This window comes from Podarcis vaucheri, assembly GCF_965113315.1.
Source record: "Podarcis vaucheri genome assembly, chromosome: 14".
NCBI lineage: Eukaryota > Metazoa > Chordata > Lepidosauria > Squamata > Lacertidae > Podarcis > Podarcis vaucheri.
Window position 1 is genome coordinate 21,802,260 of NC_138752.1, and position 20,723 is coordinate 21,822,982.

General features: G+C 44.9%; 1 protein-coding gene across 1 annotated transcript in view; it reads left to right on the forward strand.

The window, feature by feature from the left end:
* CHSY1 (chondroitin sulfate synthase 1) overlaps positions 1 to 20,723 on the forward strand; it is a 95,295-nt gene that overhangs the window by 9,837 nt on the left and 64,735 nt on the right. Inside the window, exon 2 of the mRNA XM_082198428.1 lies at positions 4,988 to 5,483. Coding sequence (XP_082054554.1) covers positions 4,988 to 5,483 — 496 coding nt within the window. The remainder of the gene's footprint in view (positions 1 to 4,987; positions 5,484 to 20,723) is intronic.

The window sequence follows — 20,723 nt, forward strand, 5'->3', positions numbered from 1 at the left end:
GGAGGCAGGACTAAGATTATTGTTGATGAACTGGAAACTTAAGAAGATGCTTCACTCTAAAACCATAAAAAAACAGTGACAACTCTTAAAATTATCCAACTCTTAAAATTATTGAAATTACAATACAGCTTCACTACTGAGGAACCTCTACATGTCTTGACACTGAACTGCACATCACAGAGGGATTTGGGTCACACAAAGTGCTGGCTGGGTCCGTTGGTCTGAGGGAAGCTGTAGTCCCATGGATACTAAGCTGCTGAAGGCTGAGATAATATATCTATTTGGTGTAGTTCAAATGCCCGCAATACGCTTTAAAGAATATTGGCAACGTTCCTCTTTGCCTGATGAGTATCTGTCAGGCGTCCTACAGGCTCATTTTATTGTGCACAGTATCCAGCTGAATATTTATTTCATCCACTGTGGAACCCAAGGTGGTGGTTTCCTTCCCCTGTTTTGTTTCATTTATTTTGTTTTTATTTATTTACAAGGTTACTCTAAACTACCTCTAAAGAGCTCATCGTCATGCACATTCTTCCCACTCCCTTATCATCTGAAAGATACTCGGAGTTGAGAGTGGATTTCATGCTCTTTATTCAGCTCATAGTGGTGAGGAGGAATGGAAGTTCCCCCAGAAAGTCTGCTTTATATATATTATTTACACAATGGGCCCCATGTGATTGGCTAATTCCGGGATTCTCCTGTAGGCCAATCAGGTTGCGGATTCACTTCCACCTGGAGCTGGATTGGGTGGCTCCTGTGGACCAATCAGACTGCTGCATTCTGAATCCTATTGTTCTAGGACCAATCAGACTGCTGCATTTTGGATTCTATTCAACTCAGTACATAACATCATCCCAACAGCCCTGTGCGGTAGATTAGACTGAGAGTTCTTGTCAGGCCCTTGGGATTTGAACCCAGGTCTCCCAATGCGGCACTCCGAACACTGCACCTATCCAGGTTATTGTGACCCGAGGTGCCCACTTGAGAAGAGTAACTCAAAGGAATTCCTCTGCAGATTAGTGTCTGTGGAACTGATTCCTTGAAGGCAGATGCTTAGAAAAACCACTGCCTTAGGTGTAGCTCGTCTTTTGTACAAATGAAACTGCCTGCCTGTATTTTCTGGCAGTCATGACTTGGAGCAGTTAATCTTTCATGGTGCAGGGAAGCAAGTAAGGGAATTAATTGGCTTTTGTAAAGGGAAGTCATTAAACAGGAGTAGCTGGGAGAACCTAATCTTGCCACTTTATCAGATGAATCTGCCTGGAGTGGGGTGGGGGAGGGGGAGTGCTTTTTATTAATCAAGGGTTCCTTCATAATGAAAGCAAGAACAGGGTTTTTGGGGTTTTTTTACACACACAAAATCCCACATACCAAATGCTTAACTTTGTGGCCTCTGAACGACTGCAGATCCCTACAGTTTCTGCCTTGAGTTTCTGTATTCCTGTGACACTCAGAGAAGGGAAGAAACCCAAAATTAATGTTTGTTTATCTCTTTCTGGCTTTGGTGGTTGTGGGGAAGAAGCTGCTTCGGGTTGACTTTTGTTTAATTTTAGGGAGGAGAAACTTTTGTTTCCTTGATACGATCTCTAAAGAATGAATCAAATATGTTCTGTGTTTGGCTGTTTTGAAACTACTTGCTCACAGTAAGCCATAGTTGTGTCGGTCTGGGCTTTAAAAAAATGAATTGGTAAGGTGAGAGAAAAGGGTAAGGGGCAGAGAAGAGTGGTCTCTCCCCCTCCCCCAAAAATGCAATTGGGAGGAACATAAGAAGAGCATTGTGGGCCATCTAGTCAAGCATACTGTTCTCACAGTGGCCACCCAGATGCCCCAATAGGAATTCCGCAAGGAGGACTTGAACACAAGACCACTCTCTCCTCTTGCGGTTTCCTGCAATCGGTCTTCAGAAGCACACAGGCTCCTGGCCATGAAGGCAGAGTAGACATCATGGCAAGCAGCCCAAAAGAAAAGACCCTTTTTACAAACGGCCTGTCGTGTCATTTAAAAAAGAGGAAACACATCACTGAGAAAGAAGATAAAAGTGGGCACAGATTTGCATCTGCTAACTTATGTGTGTCGATACACTTTTAGAAATAATTACTGTAATTGAAACAGTAGGAAGGGACTGTGATCAGGTGACCCGAGTGCCTGCTCAGTCTGTGCTGCTAACTGTTGATGAGCAGCTTCAAGACCCCTCTTGTTCTCCTTTCTTGGTGGTGCCAAATGTCCAAATCTAACCTCTGTTCTTTTTTATTATTTTGACTGCCTGCTTTTACTGTAATGGTGCTCCGGCTGAAGCAAACATCTCCGTGAGTTTCTGTATTCGCAGAAGGGCTGGCTCATCTCTGCTCACAGAAGTAGGATCTCAATAGATCCCCTATCTTAAATTGTGCCTTCTTATTTTCTGATTGGCTTGCCAGATACTTTGCATGTGCCTGGACAGCAAAAGAGTTTAATAGCCTAAATTACACTTAACATATATTCGTTTTAATGGACATTTTATTTATTTTCTGTCAGATTTCATTTTGTTGTTATCCAGGCCATATCTGTAGGACAGGCTAGGTTGATAGAATTCTGATAAATTAATCCACTGTGCTGACTTTAATATGTATTGGGCATATTAACAGCAATTTTTCTGCTCCTCCTGACTTTATTATGCTGGAAAAAACCCCCAAACCACTTTCATCTGTTTCCAAATAGGCTGGTAGTTTAAGTATATGTAAATTACTTTAAAATGTGTGAGTATTTTAAATTCTAATGCCACATAAAATAGTCAGCCTTTCCTTCCTTTTCTTAGTCATGTGTGAACAGATCAGTTGATTGTCTAAAACTATTGGTGAGCCTCCAGTATAAAATAAGAAGAACACATTTAAAGAGTGCTTTATTTTTGCACCTCTTGAGTGTTTTCAGGTCAGATTCTGAACATTGATAATGTCTGGAACAAAGCTGTCTAACATAACTAAAAATGTTCTACCTTTGTGCAGGGAAGGAAGAAAAGGTGACGGCTATAAAACTATCTGGTTACTGAGCAGAGACTTTTCCCCCTCATCTTTTCCTGCCAAAAGCACACTTCTTGTAGGTAGAAATTATAGGTGGAAATTTGAGAAGAGAACATTGGGTAGTCTAGACTTCATGGTCTTTGAAAGCCTGGAGCAGACACTGAATGTGTATGTTGGCCATAATTGTCCCTTGGGTGGCTCTTGTTTTTTGGGTCTGACTTGAGAGAGTCCTGCAACAGAAACCTTGCATTACAGTGGCGACGGCAGTCTATGATAAGTCACATTCTTCACACCATACATTTAAAGCACCATGATGTCGCTTTCAACAGTCATGGCTTCTCCTAAGAAAATTCCTGAGAGTTACAGTTTGTAAGGGTGCTGAGAGTTGATAGGGCACAGCTACTCCCTTGCCTGAAGTACAATTCCCAGAGTTTCCTGGGAAGAGGGATTGATTGTTAAACCGCTTTGGGAACAATGTATGGTTTTGAGTGTGGCCTTGCTGTCCAGATTAGCTTGGTTCTGCCATAATGCACTGTTGAGGGATTTTGAACAGATTTGCAGTGTGCCCAATCATTGCTGCTTGTGACTGTTAAAATGATAGAATCTCACACTGAAATGCGTACCTGGTGGATTCAGACAAACACTAAGACAGTCTCTCCCGACTTAGTGCTCGCCAGATGTTTTGGCACCACAACTCTTTTATCAGTCTCACCTGCCATGATTCACAAGCCTCTTAGAATGTCAACACACACGTAGATGAGGATGTTCTCCTAGACATTATGTGCTTGAACCTCCATAAAGCATTCAACAAACTCCCTTGCAAAAGATCCTTGACCTTACATTCATGGGCTGAGCGTACACTGTCAGGAAGGGGCTTCAGGTTTGATCCCCAGCATTATCAGGTAGGGGTGGGAATGTCTCCAAGAACTATGGCTCTGACTCTGTATAAAGCAGCTTCCTATGTTCATTCAAAGAATGACATAATGTGAATTCATATGGGCCAGAAAGTGCTTGGTCTAAAGACTCTGGATTGTATATACCGTATTTTTTGCTCTATAAGACTCACTTTTCTCCTCCTAAAATGTAAGGGGAAATGTGTGTGCGTCTTATGGAGCGAATGCAGGCTGCGCAGCTATCCCAGAAGCCAGAACAGCAAGAGGGATTTTTTTTTTTTTGTTTTCCTCCTCCAAAAACTAGATGCATCTTGTGGTCTGGTGTGTCTTATAGGGTGAAAAATATGGTACCTGAAATTATCAGCTTATGGTCATGGGTGCGTGTTTAAACGCCTAGGTTTCAGTCCTTTGGTCAAAAGAAGTGATGTGGGTTAATTTCTTAGATGGCTGCAGGACAAGTACTTCACCCCATCTGTCTTATCAGAGAAACCATCTTACTGTTCAGCAGGATCCGTCCTCAGGGCAGCAGGTAGGAAGCTTTAGAAATGAGATATAGATGAGATGCCGTCTTTGCGATTTTGGTCACAATAAGCACAGCTCTACAACCAGGGCAGAGGGCTCTTATCAATACAGTGAGTTAGACCCATTGGTCTAGCTAGCTCAGCATTGGCTACACTGACTGGCAGCAGCTCTCCAGGGGTTCAGATGGAGTTCGCCCCCAGCCCTATCTGGAGATGTCAGGAATCGAACGTGGGACCTTCTGCCTGCAAAGCAAATGCTCATCCACTGAGCTGGGGGCATTAAAGATCGTGTGCCAATCAAAACACAGGCGAGGCCTCTTTGGTCATTACCAGACCCCACCTGTCCAGTGCTTAGAACAGCAGAGCATCTGCTTTCTCCCCAAGATCTTCAGGTAGGACTGGGAATATCCCCTGCCTGAACCCCTGCAGGACAGCAACCTGTCAGTCTGTGTAATGCTGAGCTAGATGGACCAATGGTTTGACTCGGTAGAAGGCAGCCTCCTATGTTCCTATAGTCTCCACGAATATGCAAACAGAGCGGTTTTGCGTAACTGGTTTTTGGTCTTCTACTCTGCAGAACGTGGTCCAGCACCATCCCTGGCAAGGTTGAGTTCTTCTCCAGCGAGGGCTCAGACACCTCTCTCCCCATCCCCATTGTGCCGCTGCCTGGTGTGGATGACTCTTACCCGCCCCAGAAGAAATCGTTCATGATGCTCAAGTACATGCATGACCACTACTTGGACCAGTACGAATGGTTCATGCGGGCAGACGACGATGTTTACGTCAAGGGGGACAAGCTGGAGAACTTCCTTCGGAGCTTGAACAGCAGCGAGCCCCTCTTCCTTGGGCAGACGGGTCTGGGCACCACGGAAGAAATGGGGAAGCTGGCCTTGGAGCCCGGGGAGAACTTCTGCATGGGAGGCCCAGGCGTCATCATGAGCCGGGAAGTCCTGCGGAGGATGGTCCCTCATATCGGGGAGTGCCTTCGAGAGATGTACACGACCCACGAGGATGTGGAGATTGGGAGATGCGTGCGGAGATTTGCAGGAGTGCAGTGCGTCTGGTCTTATGAGGTATGTAGCTGGTATGGTCTGGGGTAACGGTGTGTGGGAGGAGGGGAGTGTTGAAGACTTCTTGCTGTTTCTGCAGCAGGGTCCCTGTCTCCAGTATCCCAGAGTCTCTCAATCAGCATGGATGGTGGGAGCATTTTGGCCACTGTGTGCTCCAAAGCTAAGCATTTAGGAGCACTGGAAACACAAGTTTCAAGAGAATGGTTTGCAAGTTCCACTGCACACCATTCTCTTGAAACCTGTGCTTTCGGTGCTCCTGAAACTTGTGTTTTCAGTGCTTACATATAAAGGGACTTCATGGAAAACACAACTTAAGTCGCTCAGAAAGAAGACATTTGAGCACTCCAAATTATTTGTCCATGGAGATCAGCATTGATGAGTCTAGTGCCTCCTATTTATTTATTTATTTAATTCTAAGGTTGTTGTATAATCTTAGAAGGGGTGTTGCTGTAGCCATTATGAAGGGGCCCTGAAATTCTGAATCTACCACTACACTAGTGCTGATGGGGAGAGCTTTAAATGTTTTTTAATACTTCTTTTTTAGCTCATATTAATGAAGAACTGTTGTGCTTTGAGAAAAATGCAAATTTAGGTGACATATCTGTCTGGAAATCTCTCTTGCTGTGTGTGTGTTCTCCCCCCTCCCCTGAGCAACCCACAGCATATGGACTGAAAACTAGTATTCCTCAAATTGTGTGCGATCGTTGGAGGCCTTCCAGGAAATCTGCTTTCAGATCTAATGGTTTTGATTTTGAGGAATTTCGGTTAAATTTTAATCTAGGCAAATATTCATCTCTGCATTGTGTGGCGGGGTGGGATGGGGGGGGCGGATGAGAAAATTTTGGCGTTCAGTACCCTTTGTTACATTTTGATTATGTTTGGTTTATGTTTGGTTCATTGCAGTTCAGTAAGTCCCTAGCTTGCCTTAAGCTCTTTAGCACTGAGGCAAAGCCCAGAGGATAACTGAAGGAGAAAATGCGGTTTTCCTTTCTTCTCTTATGGACATCTTGCTGAAGACAGCAACTTAGCGAACTACCTCCCAAACTCAGGATGTGCGTGCGAGAAATCTTAAATTGAGACAGGAAGTTAAAGGTGTGAGACAGGAAGTTAAAGGTGTGAGACAGGAAGTTAAATTCCCATTAGGCAATACTCCGATGTTTGGCTTATATAGATCTTAAATCTTCAGTGTTGCTAGGATAATGTTTAACAGAACCTTCTCCAACCTGGTGCCCTCTAGGTATTTTGGTCTACAACTCGAATCAGCTGTATGATGGGATGATGGGAGTTGTAGTCCAAGATATCTGGAAGACTCCAGGCTGGGGGAGGCCGTTTTCTTCAGCTCTCTTCTTTATAAGGAAAGGTGGCCAAAAAAATAGCATTGTTAGTCATCACTGCCACCATCTCATGTGTTCTAATTAGTGCCAGAGGCAGATCTAAATACAGTGGTACCTCGGGTTACAGACGCTTCAGGTTACAGGCGCTTCAGGTTACAGACTCCGCTAACCCAGAAATATTACCTCGGGTTAAGAACTTTGCTTCAGGATGAGAACAGAAATCGTGCTCCGGTGGTGCGGCAGCAGCGGGAGGCCCCATTAGCTAAAGTGGTGCTTCAGATTAAGAACAGTTTCAGGTTAAGAACGGACCTCCAGAACGAATTAAGTTCTTAACCTGAAGTACCACTGTAACCTCTGGCATTTTAAATTTATTCCGAAAGGGAAGCAACCGTTGCTTCTTTGTCAGTCTGTGGTGCAACCTGCGATCTTTTTGCACCATGCAAAAGCCAACCAGTTTGCAAGAGCTTCCTGAATCACCTTGCAGATGGGACTTTAACATGCCCTGTGCCAGTGACACCCATTCCCCCTCCCACTCCATTGCATTCCTCTTTCCCCTTTTTATTTTTTAGTGCTGAGCTTGAGGGAGAATACCCTGAAACCCGAAAGCTAGCTTTGGTATGCTTAGTTGACTGGTCTGTATTAGAGAGGTTATTCTGAAACTGTTCACATAAACTCTTACCTTTTCTCCCTGATCTCAGTTCCTGACTGATCAGAATCACTCTGTATTTCATCTTCCTGTTTTCATACATGGTCTAAGTCGCACTCTCTTTCTCTCAAGCTTTGAGAACCCAGGTAGTCAACAAGAGGGGAAGGTTAAAACATGTACCTGCAAAATATACTCTTGTAAGAAACCAAGCAACCCCCTGAGGAAGGAATTCAGTGGTCAAGCATGCAGGAGGTCCAAAGTATGACCCCTGTGCCTCCAGGTAGAGCTGAGAGAGAGAGAGAGATTTTGTCTAAAATCCTGGGCAGCTGCTGCCAGTCAGTGTAGACTACTGAACTATATGGATCAGTGGTTTGACTCAAGTTCCTAAGTTCCATGTTTGAGCACCTGACTCACCACTGAGAGCTGAACAAGAAAATGAATGGGCTGTAACCATCCACCTACAGTGGTACGCTTCAGGTTACATACGCTTCAGGTTACAGACTCCGCTAGCCCAGAAATAGTACCTCGGGTTAAGAACTTTGCTTCAGGATGAGAACAGAAATCATGCTCCGGCAACATGGCGGCAGTGTGAGGCCCCATTAGCTAAAGTGGTGCTTCAGGTTAAGAACAGTTTCAGGTTAAGAACGGACTTCCAGAACGAATTACGTACTTAACCCAAGGTACCACTTTATTTGCATTACCCATTTTTAAGGCAGGAGTTTAGAGAGTTGGGGTTACTTTATCAGTAAAAAGGGCACAGAAACATCCTCCCATGTGACCCCTAGTCCATTGCTCAAAACACTTTCCTTCTTTTAGACTCTGGAAGTAAACTGAGACGATAGAATAGTGTTTGCTGTTCTCTAAGAGTTGAGGAGATACGTTTTGATTTAGTTTTGTTTCATTTGTATGCCGCTTTCCCACAGTGAGCCGTGTCCAAAATAGCTTGCAAGAAACAAAATGCAGAACTTTGAGGGTGTGTGTACGCGCAATAGAGAAAAACCAGTTTGCAAAACGTACCTATACTGTACATACACAGAGGACGAAAACATGGAACTCACTGCCACAGGAGGCAGGGATGGCCACCAACTTGAATGGCTATAAAAGAGGGTTGGGCAAATTCCTGGAGGGTAAGTCTATCAGTGGCTACTAGTCATGGTGTTTATGCTCTGCCTCCACCTTGAGAAGCAGCAGTACTTCTAAATACCAGTTCCTTGGAACCACAGGAAGGGAGAGCATTGTGGCACACGGTAACTACTTGAGGGTTTCCCATGGGCATCTGGGTGGCCTTTTTGAGAAACAGGATGCTGGACTGGCTGGACCATTGATCTGATCCAGTGGGGCTCTTCTTATAGTCTAAAAGTAAAGGTAAAGGGACCCTGACCATTAGGTTCAGTCGTGACCGATTCTGGGAGAGAGCCAGCATACAGCTTCCGGGTCATGTGGCCAGCATGACTAAGCTGCTTCTGGCGAACCAGAGCAGCGCACGAAAACGCTGTTTACCTTCCCGCCAGAGTGGTACCTATTTATCTACTTGCACTTTGACGTGCTTTCAAACCGCTAGGTTGGCAGGAGGAGGGACCAAGCAACAAGAGCTCACCCCGTCATGGGGATTCGAACCGCCAACCTTCTGATCGGCAAGTCCTAGGCTTTGTGGTTTAACCCACAGCACCACCCGCGTCCCTTTCTTAGAGTCTTACAAATCAGCTATTTAGCAAACACAGAATAAATTCATTATTACGAAAAGTAAAACAATCTAGTCACAAATATATAAGTGCAGAGCAAAGAGAGAGCTAATGTGCAATAAACTTCCAGTTTGCTGAAAGAGTCTCAGCAGACTGGTTTAAATAGATTTCAGAAGGGAGGGGGTCTTCATTACCAGGTTGGATGATTTAACAGCTGGCTCCAGAGGAGGCCGACAGCTGCAAAAGGGAAATGCTTGGTGGGGGCGGGGAGAGACTGATGGCAAGTCCTCTTCCTTCGCCTCCCAGAAGTTGCATTTGCTTGTGGCAGTCCACATTTCATTTACTGTTATGCTACAACGCACAGACCCCATTCTATATGTGCATGGCATGTGTATATATCAGACATGTTCAACCGGTCGACTGTGATCGACAGGTAGATCGCCGAGATGCTGCAGGTCAATCGTGCGATTGAAGAAATTGATCACCTGCATGCTTCTGATCGGTAGCTCCATGCCCCATGCCCTGCCCCCGGTGCTATGTCCTAATTCCGCTGCCGCTGTGAAAGCTTGTATTCACTCCCTTAGCGTAGTGTTGTTGTAGAGTTTTTATGCACCCCCAGAAAAAAATAGCTCAGCAACCCTTGGCAATGACAATGGGTAGATCATTGCCAGTTTTATTATACTGGGAGTAGATTGCAGTCTCTAGAGAGTTGGACGTGTCTGACATATATGAATGAAAAGAGGCCACTTTTGTGTCTCATTTGGGCCTATTGTAGGCTATTTACCAGGTCAAACCCTGAAAGCCAAGTGAGAATCTACTAAAGGGCATCTGTAGCCTGCCTTGAACATAATGTGGGCGGATGGCAGCTAAGCGATGGCACAGAAAGGTAATCTCTATGACACCCCACGATACTACTCGCCGGCGATTGTGCCCAGCTTTGCCCTGAGAAAGTAGCTTTCTTTCTCTTTCACCAGAGATTATAAAAGGAATTGTGCAGCTGTACTTCTTAAAAAGACAGGGCTACGCTAGTCTGGCTACGCTACTTTTATATCCTGGTATCTTCCGAATGACCTTCATCGGGTGATAGTAGAGAGGAGGAGACAGGGTAGACATTGCAGCTGCTTTGTATATATGGGTTGGTGCCTGGGAAGAAGGGGAGGCCAGCTTTCGTGAGAAGATGCGCTGTTAATCTGCTTCCAGTTAGTTAGAATGACCTCTCCTAAGGGAATAAGCTGTTGGCTGTTGAAACTGATAGGGCATTGCAATGCAGGCGATGGCAAGCTGAATGGGTGGTTGTGTGGGGAAAGGACCTCACGGTGATTTGTCTTGGAAATTTCATTTGTTCTTTTCTTAAGAACTTTATGGCTTGCAGCCAGAAGGCCACCGTAATCTAAAAGCAAAATAAATTGGGCATCCATAAACATAGAAACATAATAAAGTGAAAAGGTATATTATGATAACATCACAACCTCCCATTCAAGTTAAAAGCAAATACAATAAATCCTCTCTTTATCAAAGTCAACAACAAAATGTTTTGAACTCGAAAGTACCTCTGACATACTCAGTATCAAAAAAGATGATCAAAAACTTGGTGCACTCCATATGCTGGTCTTGAATTTTCTTTTCTTCTAACAATAGACATTTCATAGTGTTGTAAAGTCATGGAATACTCTGTGTTCTTGTTTGCAATTTCCCTTTAAAGGAAGGGAGATTCTGGGTCTTTATGAGCAAAGTTTCTTCCTCTTCCCATTGAGTTTTTAAAACTGAAAGTGGGTTTGTTTGTTCCTGTTTCTGCATCTTGCAAGTCTTAGCAACTTATCCTTGTGAAAATAACACACACACACCAAAGTATTTCTGAAGTTGGAAATGAAAACAAAGGGCTGGTGGGGGGAGCTGCCCAAAATAAACCTCTTTGTGGTTTACAAAGGTGCGAGTGATGGGCAGGCTTCTCTTTTGCACAGAGTATTCTGGGTTCTGGATGGGCACCCCACCGAAAAAAAATAGCTCCTGCTCTTCCTTTACCAAAGTGGAACCTTATGACTTTGATGGAAACTCTTGTGCATGGTGTGTCTCCTGGCAAAACGGCACTAAGGCTGCCAGAAACAATCCCATCCACCGATCTGCAGCCTTCTTTTTTCATCGGCGCAGGCTGCATTAAAACCTGGCTGCTGTCTTGAGCGCTGCAGGAACTATGATTCCCTGGACTGCTGCCCCTGTAGGGCAAGCAGGCCAGGGCAAGTTTTTCTAGGACCCATAATTGCTCTCAACTTCCAGGCCAACCCTTCCCACCCCCAGCCCCATGCTCAAAGGATTTTGGTCAGACTAGAGCTTTCCCCCATACAATTCTTGCCTAGAGCACTGGTCTTCAGAGGGTGGGTCTTGTCCTGATCCAAGGTGGGTTGCAACAGGAGCACTCCCACAATACAAATATATATTAAGAATGGGGGTCCTCAGATGCATGTCTGTGTCAAACGTGAGTCCTGAGTCTGAATAGATTGAAGATATGTGGCCTAGAGGTTCCTGGTTCTTACTCCAGAGCTATCTTAGACCCAGCACTGATAAGTTGTTCTCTGTGTGCTCCAGGTAATGCACACAGCTATGGTAAGGTCTGAGCTCAGTGGCAGAGCATCTGAATCGCATGCGGAAGGTTTCATGTCCCAACCCCAGCACCTCCACATTGGAGTGGAAGAAATCCTGGCTGTGAACTGGAGAGCTTCTGTCAGTATTGTCTGTAGACAATACCGAGGTCAATGGACCAATAGCCTGACCCAGGGACATAGAGCACTTCTTTATACCGTACCATATGTTTTCCCAATGTGGTTTAGAACATAAGAAGAGTCCTGCTGGATTAGGCCAGTGACTCATCAAGTCCAGCATCCTGTTCTCGCAGTGGCAACTAACGGGAAGCACACAAGTAGGACCTGAATGCAGCAGCTCTCTTCCCTCCAGCAGTTGCTATTCAGATGCATACCTCCTCAGACAGTAGAGGTAGACCATAGCCATTGGGGTTCATGGCACAATTCCTATGTGTCATTCCCTTATCCTTTGTTGCGTCTTTTCTTGCATTGCTGCAGGCTTTTTTTTGCTCACAGTCATGTTCTTGATTGTTGCTGTTATGCAGTTGTGCGGAACCTTTTTTACCCAAAGGACTGGATTTGCCTGCGGGAAACTTCTCAAGGGCAACATGCCAGTGGCTAGCAGGTCCAGAGGCAAGAGAACATAGGGCAGATCTGTGGCCGTAGCTCTTACCTTTGTACTGTAGGCTATTTTTTATTTTAAAAAAGACTTTATTAAGTAATCAAAATATTTTATGACGAAGCAAAGTCTACATTCGTTTTTAATTAACACACACTACGTACATACAGGGACGCGGGTGGCACTGTGGGTTAAACCACAGAGCCTAGGACTTGCTGATCAGAAGGTCGGCAGTTCGAATCCCCGCGACGGGGTGAGCGCCCGTTGCTCGGTCCCTGCTCCTGCCAACCTAGCAGTTCGAAAGCACATCAAAGTGCAAGTAGATAAATAGGTACCATTCTGGCGGGAAGGTAAACGGCGTTTCCATGTGTTGCTCTGGTTTGCCAGAAGTGGCTTAGTCATGCTGGCCACATGACCCGGAAGCTGTACACTGGCTCCCTTGGCCAATAAAGCGAGATGAGCACTGCAACCCCAGAGTCGGCTACGACTGGACCTAATGGTCAGGCGTCCCTTTACCTTTTCCTTTACGTACATACAGATAATATATTATACACACAAAACCCACCAGTGGTGTAAATCATTGCTCAGAGGCTTACACAGTCATGCCTAGCAATAGCAGTAAGTTCTGTTTTGATATTTGCTTTCCTTCCCCATCCCTAGGTTTGACTGTGCAGATGGGCAATTGCTTTTCAAGACCAACAACCAAGACTATCCATAATTCAGGTTTTCTTCCACAGTGGAAGAAAGGGGGGGGGGGAGGAGTTGATAGGCTTCTTTCATTTATGTAGGTTATGAAGTCATACAATAAAAGTGTACGAAACAGAAGAAAAAGTTCCACTCCCTTTAACAGAATACAGCTTCAAAAAGAAAAAAGAAAGAAAGACATAGTTAAGGCAAAATGAGGTTTATTGCAACCATGAAAATAATATATTTTTATTCCATAAGATAAAATGCACACTACAGACAAATGTTAAGAATGCACTATTGTCTTTGCTTATAGGCTAAATGCCAACTAAAAGTGAGTGCTCCTCAGATTTCCCAGACTAGTTTAACAGTCAGTCCCTCTTCCCAGGGACCTCTGGAAATTGCAGCTCTGTGAAGGAGAGTACAGGATCTCCTAACACCTCTTGGCAGCCTTATCGTATTACAGTCCACAGGATTGATATCGCTTCATATGTGTGGTGCAGAGGGGACCTCTGAAAGTGGTGGAGGTTGTGGGAAACATAGCAGTGAGACAGGGTTCTTCCTCTTACTGTTGTGATAAGACTATCAGTGGCAGCAGAGCTGCTGCAATAGAGAGTAAGAAAGGAATAAGGAGTGTCTGCCAGACCTGCCAGACATGGTGGTGCTTTAGACTAGCAAGCAATGCAAGGTGGGGTTCCTTGTTTGACTGACATTTTGCAAACAAATCTCCGGAGCTCTGCAGCTTCTCAGTTGCCATGCTTAGCCTTAATTGAGCCTTAAAGCAGTCTCCAGCATTTTTAGCAGTAAAAGCTTTTCCGAACCCCCTGATGGTGTGAACTTTCTTGGCAGCCAGCTGGAGCCTCTCAAAATCTTGCCAGGAATCCTGATTGTCTAAAAGGGTAGGGATTATCTCCTTGCCCAGGCTGAGACAAAGTGACCTTTAAAGTTTTTGCTTCCCAAGCCCAGGGACGTGGCACAGAGTACCAGTCTGTCGTACTGCTAATATGGTTTGAGCATTTGAGGAAGTTTAAATGGCTCGTTGGTTTTGTTTGGAGTGAAACAATGAATTTCTGCTACAGTTGGTTTTTTTATTTTTTAAAAAGAAGATTTTCTGTGGCTATTGCCACTTTAAATCATCTTTATTGTCAAGGATTTGCTGTGTGGTTTTAGCAACAATAAAAAGAGAGAGTTTTCTATTGTCCTTAGTGTTGGAGGACTGGATAGCTCTGGCTCTGCCAATCTCATCACAGCTCAATCTTTTCTCATTGAGCAGTGAAGAGTCTTGGAAAAAACTGCCTTTCCCCCCTACGTCCTTGGCAGTAGCTATTTTAAAACTTTTAAAATATTTAGTAGGCCAGGATATATTGTCTTAAATTGCTTTCAAAATAGCTGGGTGCTGCCCTAGGTAGAGTTGAGGGCCTGTTTAAATGCTTAGCAGAATCAAGCAATGGGAGAGAGAGAAAAACTCCCCTCTTTGGATTATATTCAGGGTGCGAGAGGGAAGGGGAAATCTTTAAATAGTCATCTATCTATCTTTTGCACATTCAAGTCTAGCCTTAGAGGGAGTACAATTCCCTTTCAATCAAGCTACACTCACCCTGAATGGGAAAATCTGTGCATGTTCTTATGTGTGTTTTCTTGCAAATCAGGGGTGAGGAAACTGTGGCTCTACAGATGATGTTGATGGACTCCAGCTCCCTTCAGGCCCAGGCAGCAAGGCTAATAGTCAGGGGTGATGAAATTTGTAGTCCAGCAGGCCACCGGTTCCCCATGCCATTGGAAACAAATGGTCCTCTTTTTCCTGTTTTCTTCTGCCTATCAGTGGCCTCTCCTTCATTACCCTTCGCCCATCCTGTTCGGGGCCATTTTCCAAATTGTGGACTAGGGATAAGCATGTGAGGTTGCCTTATGCTGTACCCAGATCATTGGCTCCATCTGGTCCTATGATGCCTGCTCTGACTGGAAGCAGAATTCAAAGCTGAGGTCTTTCCCAACCCTCCCCATCCTGAAATGCCAGGGATGTTATGTTTTGCATGCAAAGCATAACTCGCTGCATTACAACACCTTTCCAAATGATGCAGAGCAGGTGCTATGGGGGGCCTTTGGCCCTCCAAGTGTTGCTGGACTACAACTCCCATCATCCCTGACCATTGGCCAAGCCGGTTGGGGCTGATGGGAGTTGTAGTTCAGCAACGTCAGGAGAGCCAGTGGTTCCTCACAGCTGGCCTAGAGAGCATGCCCTCCCAGTGTTAAGGCTGCTTCCGAAGTCATTTGGTTTCTTGGAAAGATTCCTGCACTAATCTGGGGTGTGTGTGTGTGCGTGTGTGTGTGTGTGTGTGTGTGCTGCCTGGCTTGGTTGTACAAATGCTCCAACATTGATTCTGGCCCTAGGCATGCATTCAGGGTGAATGCATGTAGATTCAAAGTGGGACAAGGATTGCTTCCAATCCCACCTCCCCTCCAAGAACCTTATGCACGCCAGCTTTCTGTCCCACTTTGACTTGTTGAGTGTGAATTTCTGAAAGGGCATTTGAAGTGTGTTTGGGTGAGTGTGCTTAGAAGTCTCCCTCCAAGAATCCTGATTATCCAGAGCTTCTGGATGCAGGGAGGTTTCTAAGAGTGATCAGCTGAAGGCAATTAGAAGATCCCTTTGGACCTTTGCACTCTGTGCAAAGGTTAGAGAGGTGGAATGCACTTGGCATGCACCTGGGAGGTGGGGCTTGCACACCCTGCCCCTCCTCTCTTAAAGCCCATGCATGTTTGCTCCACACACATAAACAGGGCTTCTGTTAATTAGGCTAGCCTTGTTCCAACCCATGCCAAAGTCCTCTTATCTTTGGAAAATGTTAAAGGAGGGGCACAGCGGCTCTGAGACAACTGGGAAAGTCTCACTGGTGCTTAACAACAAATTAGCAGCTCTTAAATAACAGCTTATGCTTGGACAAGAAACTGGGCCTATAACATAATAGGGTCGTAATGTTATTTAGATAAGGCCAGCTCTGTTGGCAGTAGTCATATTTATTTATTTTTATTTTTAAATAACGTTATTCTGCCAAGCCAGCCAACTCTAATAGTTTTCGTGTGGGCTTCTGTTATTAGCCCCACTGCAGCGGTTTGTGAATGCAGTTGGCAAGTAAGTCAACCCTACAGAGAAAATGGGCTGCGTGTAAAGTCTCGAAGGCTTTTTCTTCTTTTCATATCGATTGCAATATAATTCCAGAAAAGCAACCCCTGCTTTATTAGCTTTTAACAGGTGCACAGCTCTGAATGTGAATGCAGGAAGTGCCTTTTGGTTTTTATGTGTGTTTTAAAAAATTGCTTCTAATAATAATCTTTGTTCATCCAAGCCCTTCTGTCACAGTCCCTTCCTGAAAGGAACAAGTTTTCTTTTGTGGAATAACAGTGAAAGTTTTCCAGAGAGAGTGTGTGTGAGTAACTTAGTATGGGCATGACCGGCAGGGATATTGCTGTTCTGTGAATAGCACTTCCACACTAATGAAGCATTGCAGCGTTGGGCCGTGATTAATTACTTGGCAACAAGCCCTTGCAAACAAAAAAACAGCCTTGAAGCAGACCAAAATGCTTTGGCTGTGTGTATTGCCCTATCAAGTTGGTGTGGAATGTTAACGGGAAGGCATTGCATGAAGCTGCGACTGTTATGTTGACTTCTTGAGAGCATAGTGGTATGAAAGCACGTCAGAGTGCAAGTAGATAAATATGGCGGGAAGGTAAACGGCATTTCCGTGCGCTGCTCTGGTTCGCCAGAAGCGGCTTAGTCATGCTGGCCACATGACCTGGAAGCTGTCTGCAGACAAACGCTGGCTCCCTCGGCCTATAGAGCGAGATAAGCGCCACAACCCCAGAGTCATCCGCGACTGGACCCAACAGCCAGGGGTACTTTTACCTTTACTTTATTGCCCTGTCAAGTTGGTCTGGAATGTTAACAGGAAGGCATTGCATGAAGCTGTGACTGTTATCTTGACTTCTTGAGAGCATAGTGGTATGCATTTAAATGGCGGCTCCTATGTGATATTATCAATAATAATAATAATAATAATAATAATAATAATTTGTATACCACTCTATACCCCTAGATCTCAGGGCGGTTCACAACATAAAATCACAATATAAAAGAACACAAAATGCATAATAAAAACAAAGACAATCCAATAATCTCCCCTTCCACAACATATTTTAAAAAGCCACCAGATGTCAATCAGCTAAAGGCCTGGTTAAAGAGGAACGTTTTCGCCTGGCGCCTAAAAATGTGTAATGAAGTCAGCTGCCGAACCTCCCTGAGGAGCGCATTCCACAAATGGGGAGCCACTGCAGAAAAGGCCCGTTCACATGTTGCCACCCTCTGGACCTCTTGCGGAGGAGGCACATGAAGAAGGGCCTCAGAAGATGATCTCAGGGTCCGGGAGGGTTCCTATGGCGAGAGGTGGTCCTTGAGGTATTGCGGCCCAGGTTTTAAACAAGCCTCTCTTGTCTTGTTAGCAGGATTCTCCCCATACCACACACCTTAGCCTAGGCCTCTCTTCACACCCTTCTTGAGTGTCTTTGCCTGGCTGGAGAGTGTCCTTGTCTTCCGATACAGCTTCTTTCTTGCCTGGATGGAGGATTAAAGAAGGATGTGTAGAAACTAACCCATTGTATAACAAGTAAAAACCTGGATTCATTGTGTAGGGTTTTTCCCCCCGGGGGCTATGTTTCTGAACGTTCTTTTGTATGTCAAAGGTCTATATTATTATAGCCTCTGAAGGGACTTAAGGGAATGGCACATAACATAAAGCTCTCCAACATCGAACAGGAGTACTCAGTTCAGGATTTTGCATAAATGATATAATTTATGTAAGTGTCACAACATTAATAAAACCAAGCGCTGTCCTTCTGAAGTTCTGTGCCACCACAAAACCTCTCCCTGAAGCTTGGTCTTTCTTCTGGCTGGAGAGGGAATTGCCTCATCTCATTCACCTCAGCTCCAGAGCAGTCTTCTCAAAAGGGTTGGCGTTCAGGAAACTGAAACCTGCAGCCCTTCATAACGCAAAGGATATCCACAGACAATGTGGAACTGGGGGAAATTTCACCACTCATTTTAAAACTTTAAGGGGAAACCTCAGTATTGACTTGCTCTTATGAAAAGGAGACCACAGGCACAACCCCAACTGTTCTGAGGTAAAAAAAAAAAAGCCCATAATGGTGGCTACTCTCTGCCTCCACTCTCCCCCTGCACATGAGCACTTTTTGCTCTGGGTCTGCCCACTACTGGCATGTGGCCCTCAGAAGATTGCCTGGAAGGGAATGTGGCCCTTGTTTCAAACCACAGACTTAGGTTGTTGGGGCCATCAGGGTGTGTTGTCAGCTTAATAGTAACATAGGAATCTGCCTTATTCCAGCTCAGGTTATTTGGTTGCTGTAGTGCTGGCTTCTTTAACTGCCTCTCTAGGGTCTAGGGCAGAGGTCTTCTGCTGGAGCCTTTAGTGGATTTATTTTTACCTTGCTTTTGTTCAGTGCTTTGCGTCTGTAGAGGAGGTGGGTGGGAATTACAGTGGTACCTTGGGTTACTGTATATGGACTTGCTCGCTTCTTTCCTCCCATCATTCCCTCTCTTAAGAGACTCAAAACGATGCCACTAAACTAGTCTTTCTCTCAGTGTTACTCCTTTCTGTCAGTCTCCATAATGGTTTCCAGCCACTTTCTGTGTTAAAGCTCCTGCCCCCCCCCATGTCACCCCAGATTCATCATATTGTCCCTTGCTTCTTTCTTTAGATATGCTTCAGATGTTAACATCAGCATCGAAAGTACAGGAAACGCAGCTACCTATTATTTTTAAATATTTCTCTGCATGTCTGTCTTGTATGAAATGGATCTTTTGCATCTCTCTGTCAGTGAGGAGGTGTGTTATGCACTCGGTTTGCAATTTGGAGCTGTGTCACGAGACTGAAAGCACGAGCCAGCTGCACTTCCTGTTTGCACCATGGCCACATCTAAAAGCATGCTTATCACACAGTGTGGCTGGAGGTAAAATGTGCCTTGGAGCACCGTGGTCTCTTTCTCTTCACATCCAATCCTCCCAACCTTGTTGCATCTTATATGTGTTCTAAAAAAGGAGAAGTGGTAGATAGGTTGCTTGGCTCAGTGAGCAAGTGTTTGTAAGTGAGCTTCATTTTCTTTCCAATAGTTCTCTGTTGCAAATGTATTTTTAAATCCAAGACCCAAGAAAATGGACCCTGCTCAGAAAAAAAATATCTTTTTTTTTATATAAAATAAATTAAGTCTTGCTCAGTGACCTTCTTATGGCTTATGTAGGCTCAAAGAGAGCTGAGAGAGGGGGGTGGGTGGGAATTCTAGCTTGTGCTGAAACAGTCTGTGAAGCCTGATGCTAAGATGAGCCTGATAGAATCTCCAAGCCTCATCCTCTCACATCTGCCCTCTAATCGTTTATCAGAAGACGTAGCCTGAGATCGTATCTCCCCTGGCCAAAAATAACTCTGTAGCATCTCCTGGCTGTATATGCTCGCTTTTTTTTTCCCAGCTTGAACATCTGTTGAGCGAGAAGAGAAGATGTTCTCCCTACCGCAAAAGAAACAAGTTTTTCTTTTCGGTGTCTGAGACCATAATCCTTTGCTTTGCCATGCAATGGCAGCACAGCAAAGCCTCACCCACACTGTAAATTTAAAACACATTTATACCACATTAACAGTCATGGGGAATCCTAGAAACAGTTGTTTGTTAGAGATGATGGGAACAGTAGCTCTGTGAGTTTTACCACCTTCAGTTTCACTTCCCAGGATTCTGCATGCCAGTGTGGTGTAGTGGTTAAGAGCGGTAGTCTCGTAATCTGGGGAACCGGGTTCGCGTCTCCGCTCCTCCACATGCAGCTGCTGGGTTTGTTGTGGGGGAGGAAGGGAAAGGAGAATGTTAGCCGCTTTGAGACTCCTTAAAGGGAGTGAAAGGCGGGATATCAAATCCAAACTCTTCTTCTTCTTCTTCTGCATGGGGAGCCACAACTGTTAAAGCGGTGTAAATGTCTGGGGTGGATGTGACACAAATGTGACTTTCCGTTCTTCCCCCCCAGTGCAAAGAAAGATCCAATCCTCCATCCGTATTTGATGTAGTCTTGCGCAAGAGACATTTTATGGGGTTGGGAAGGGAAGAAGCGCATGGCCAGCCAGTGAGGTCATAGGAGGATTGGTAGCCCTGTTGGTATTTAAATTTGATTGCTACTGTAATTGCTGGTGGATTTTGAAAGCGTCTCAGGAGCAGTTCAGCCGTTTGAAGCAGGTTGAGCTATGTCATTGAGTCCTGTGGAAGGCAGTGATGGACACCAGCTTGGATGGCTTTAAAAGGGGATTAGGCAAATTCATGGAGGATAAAGCTAACAATGGCTACTAGCTATGATGGCAATTTTCTACCTCCATAGATGCTGCGTTAAATGGGCCATTGGGCTGATTCCAGCAAGGTCTTCTTATGTTCCTATGAACATGGCGGATAATAATGGTACCTGCCACAGTCATGGGTGGGGTTGAGTGCCCTCCCAACTGCACCAGTTTAATCCCCTCCCAAGCATGAATTGCAGGATTTACTCCCATACGATAGAAAAGAAATGGATGTGTACCCAAAAGAAGCGCGGCTGGATTGGTGGTTTAGTTTGCTCTGTGCTCCCAAGGGTGACTCAGCTATTTGCCCTCTCGTCTGCATC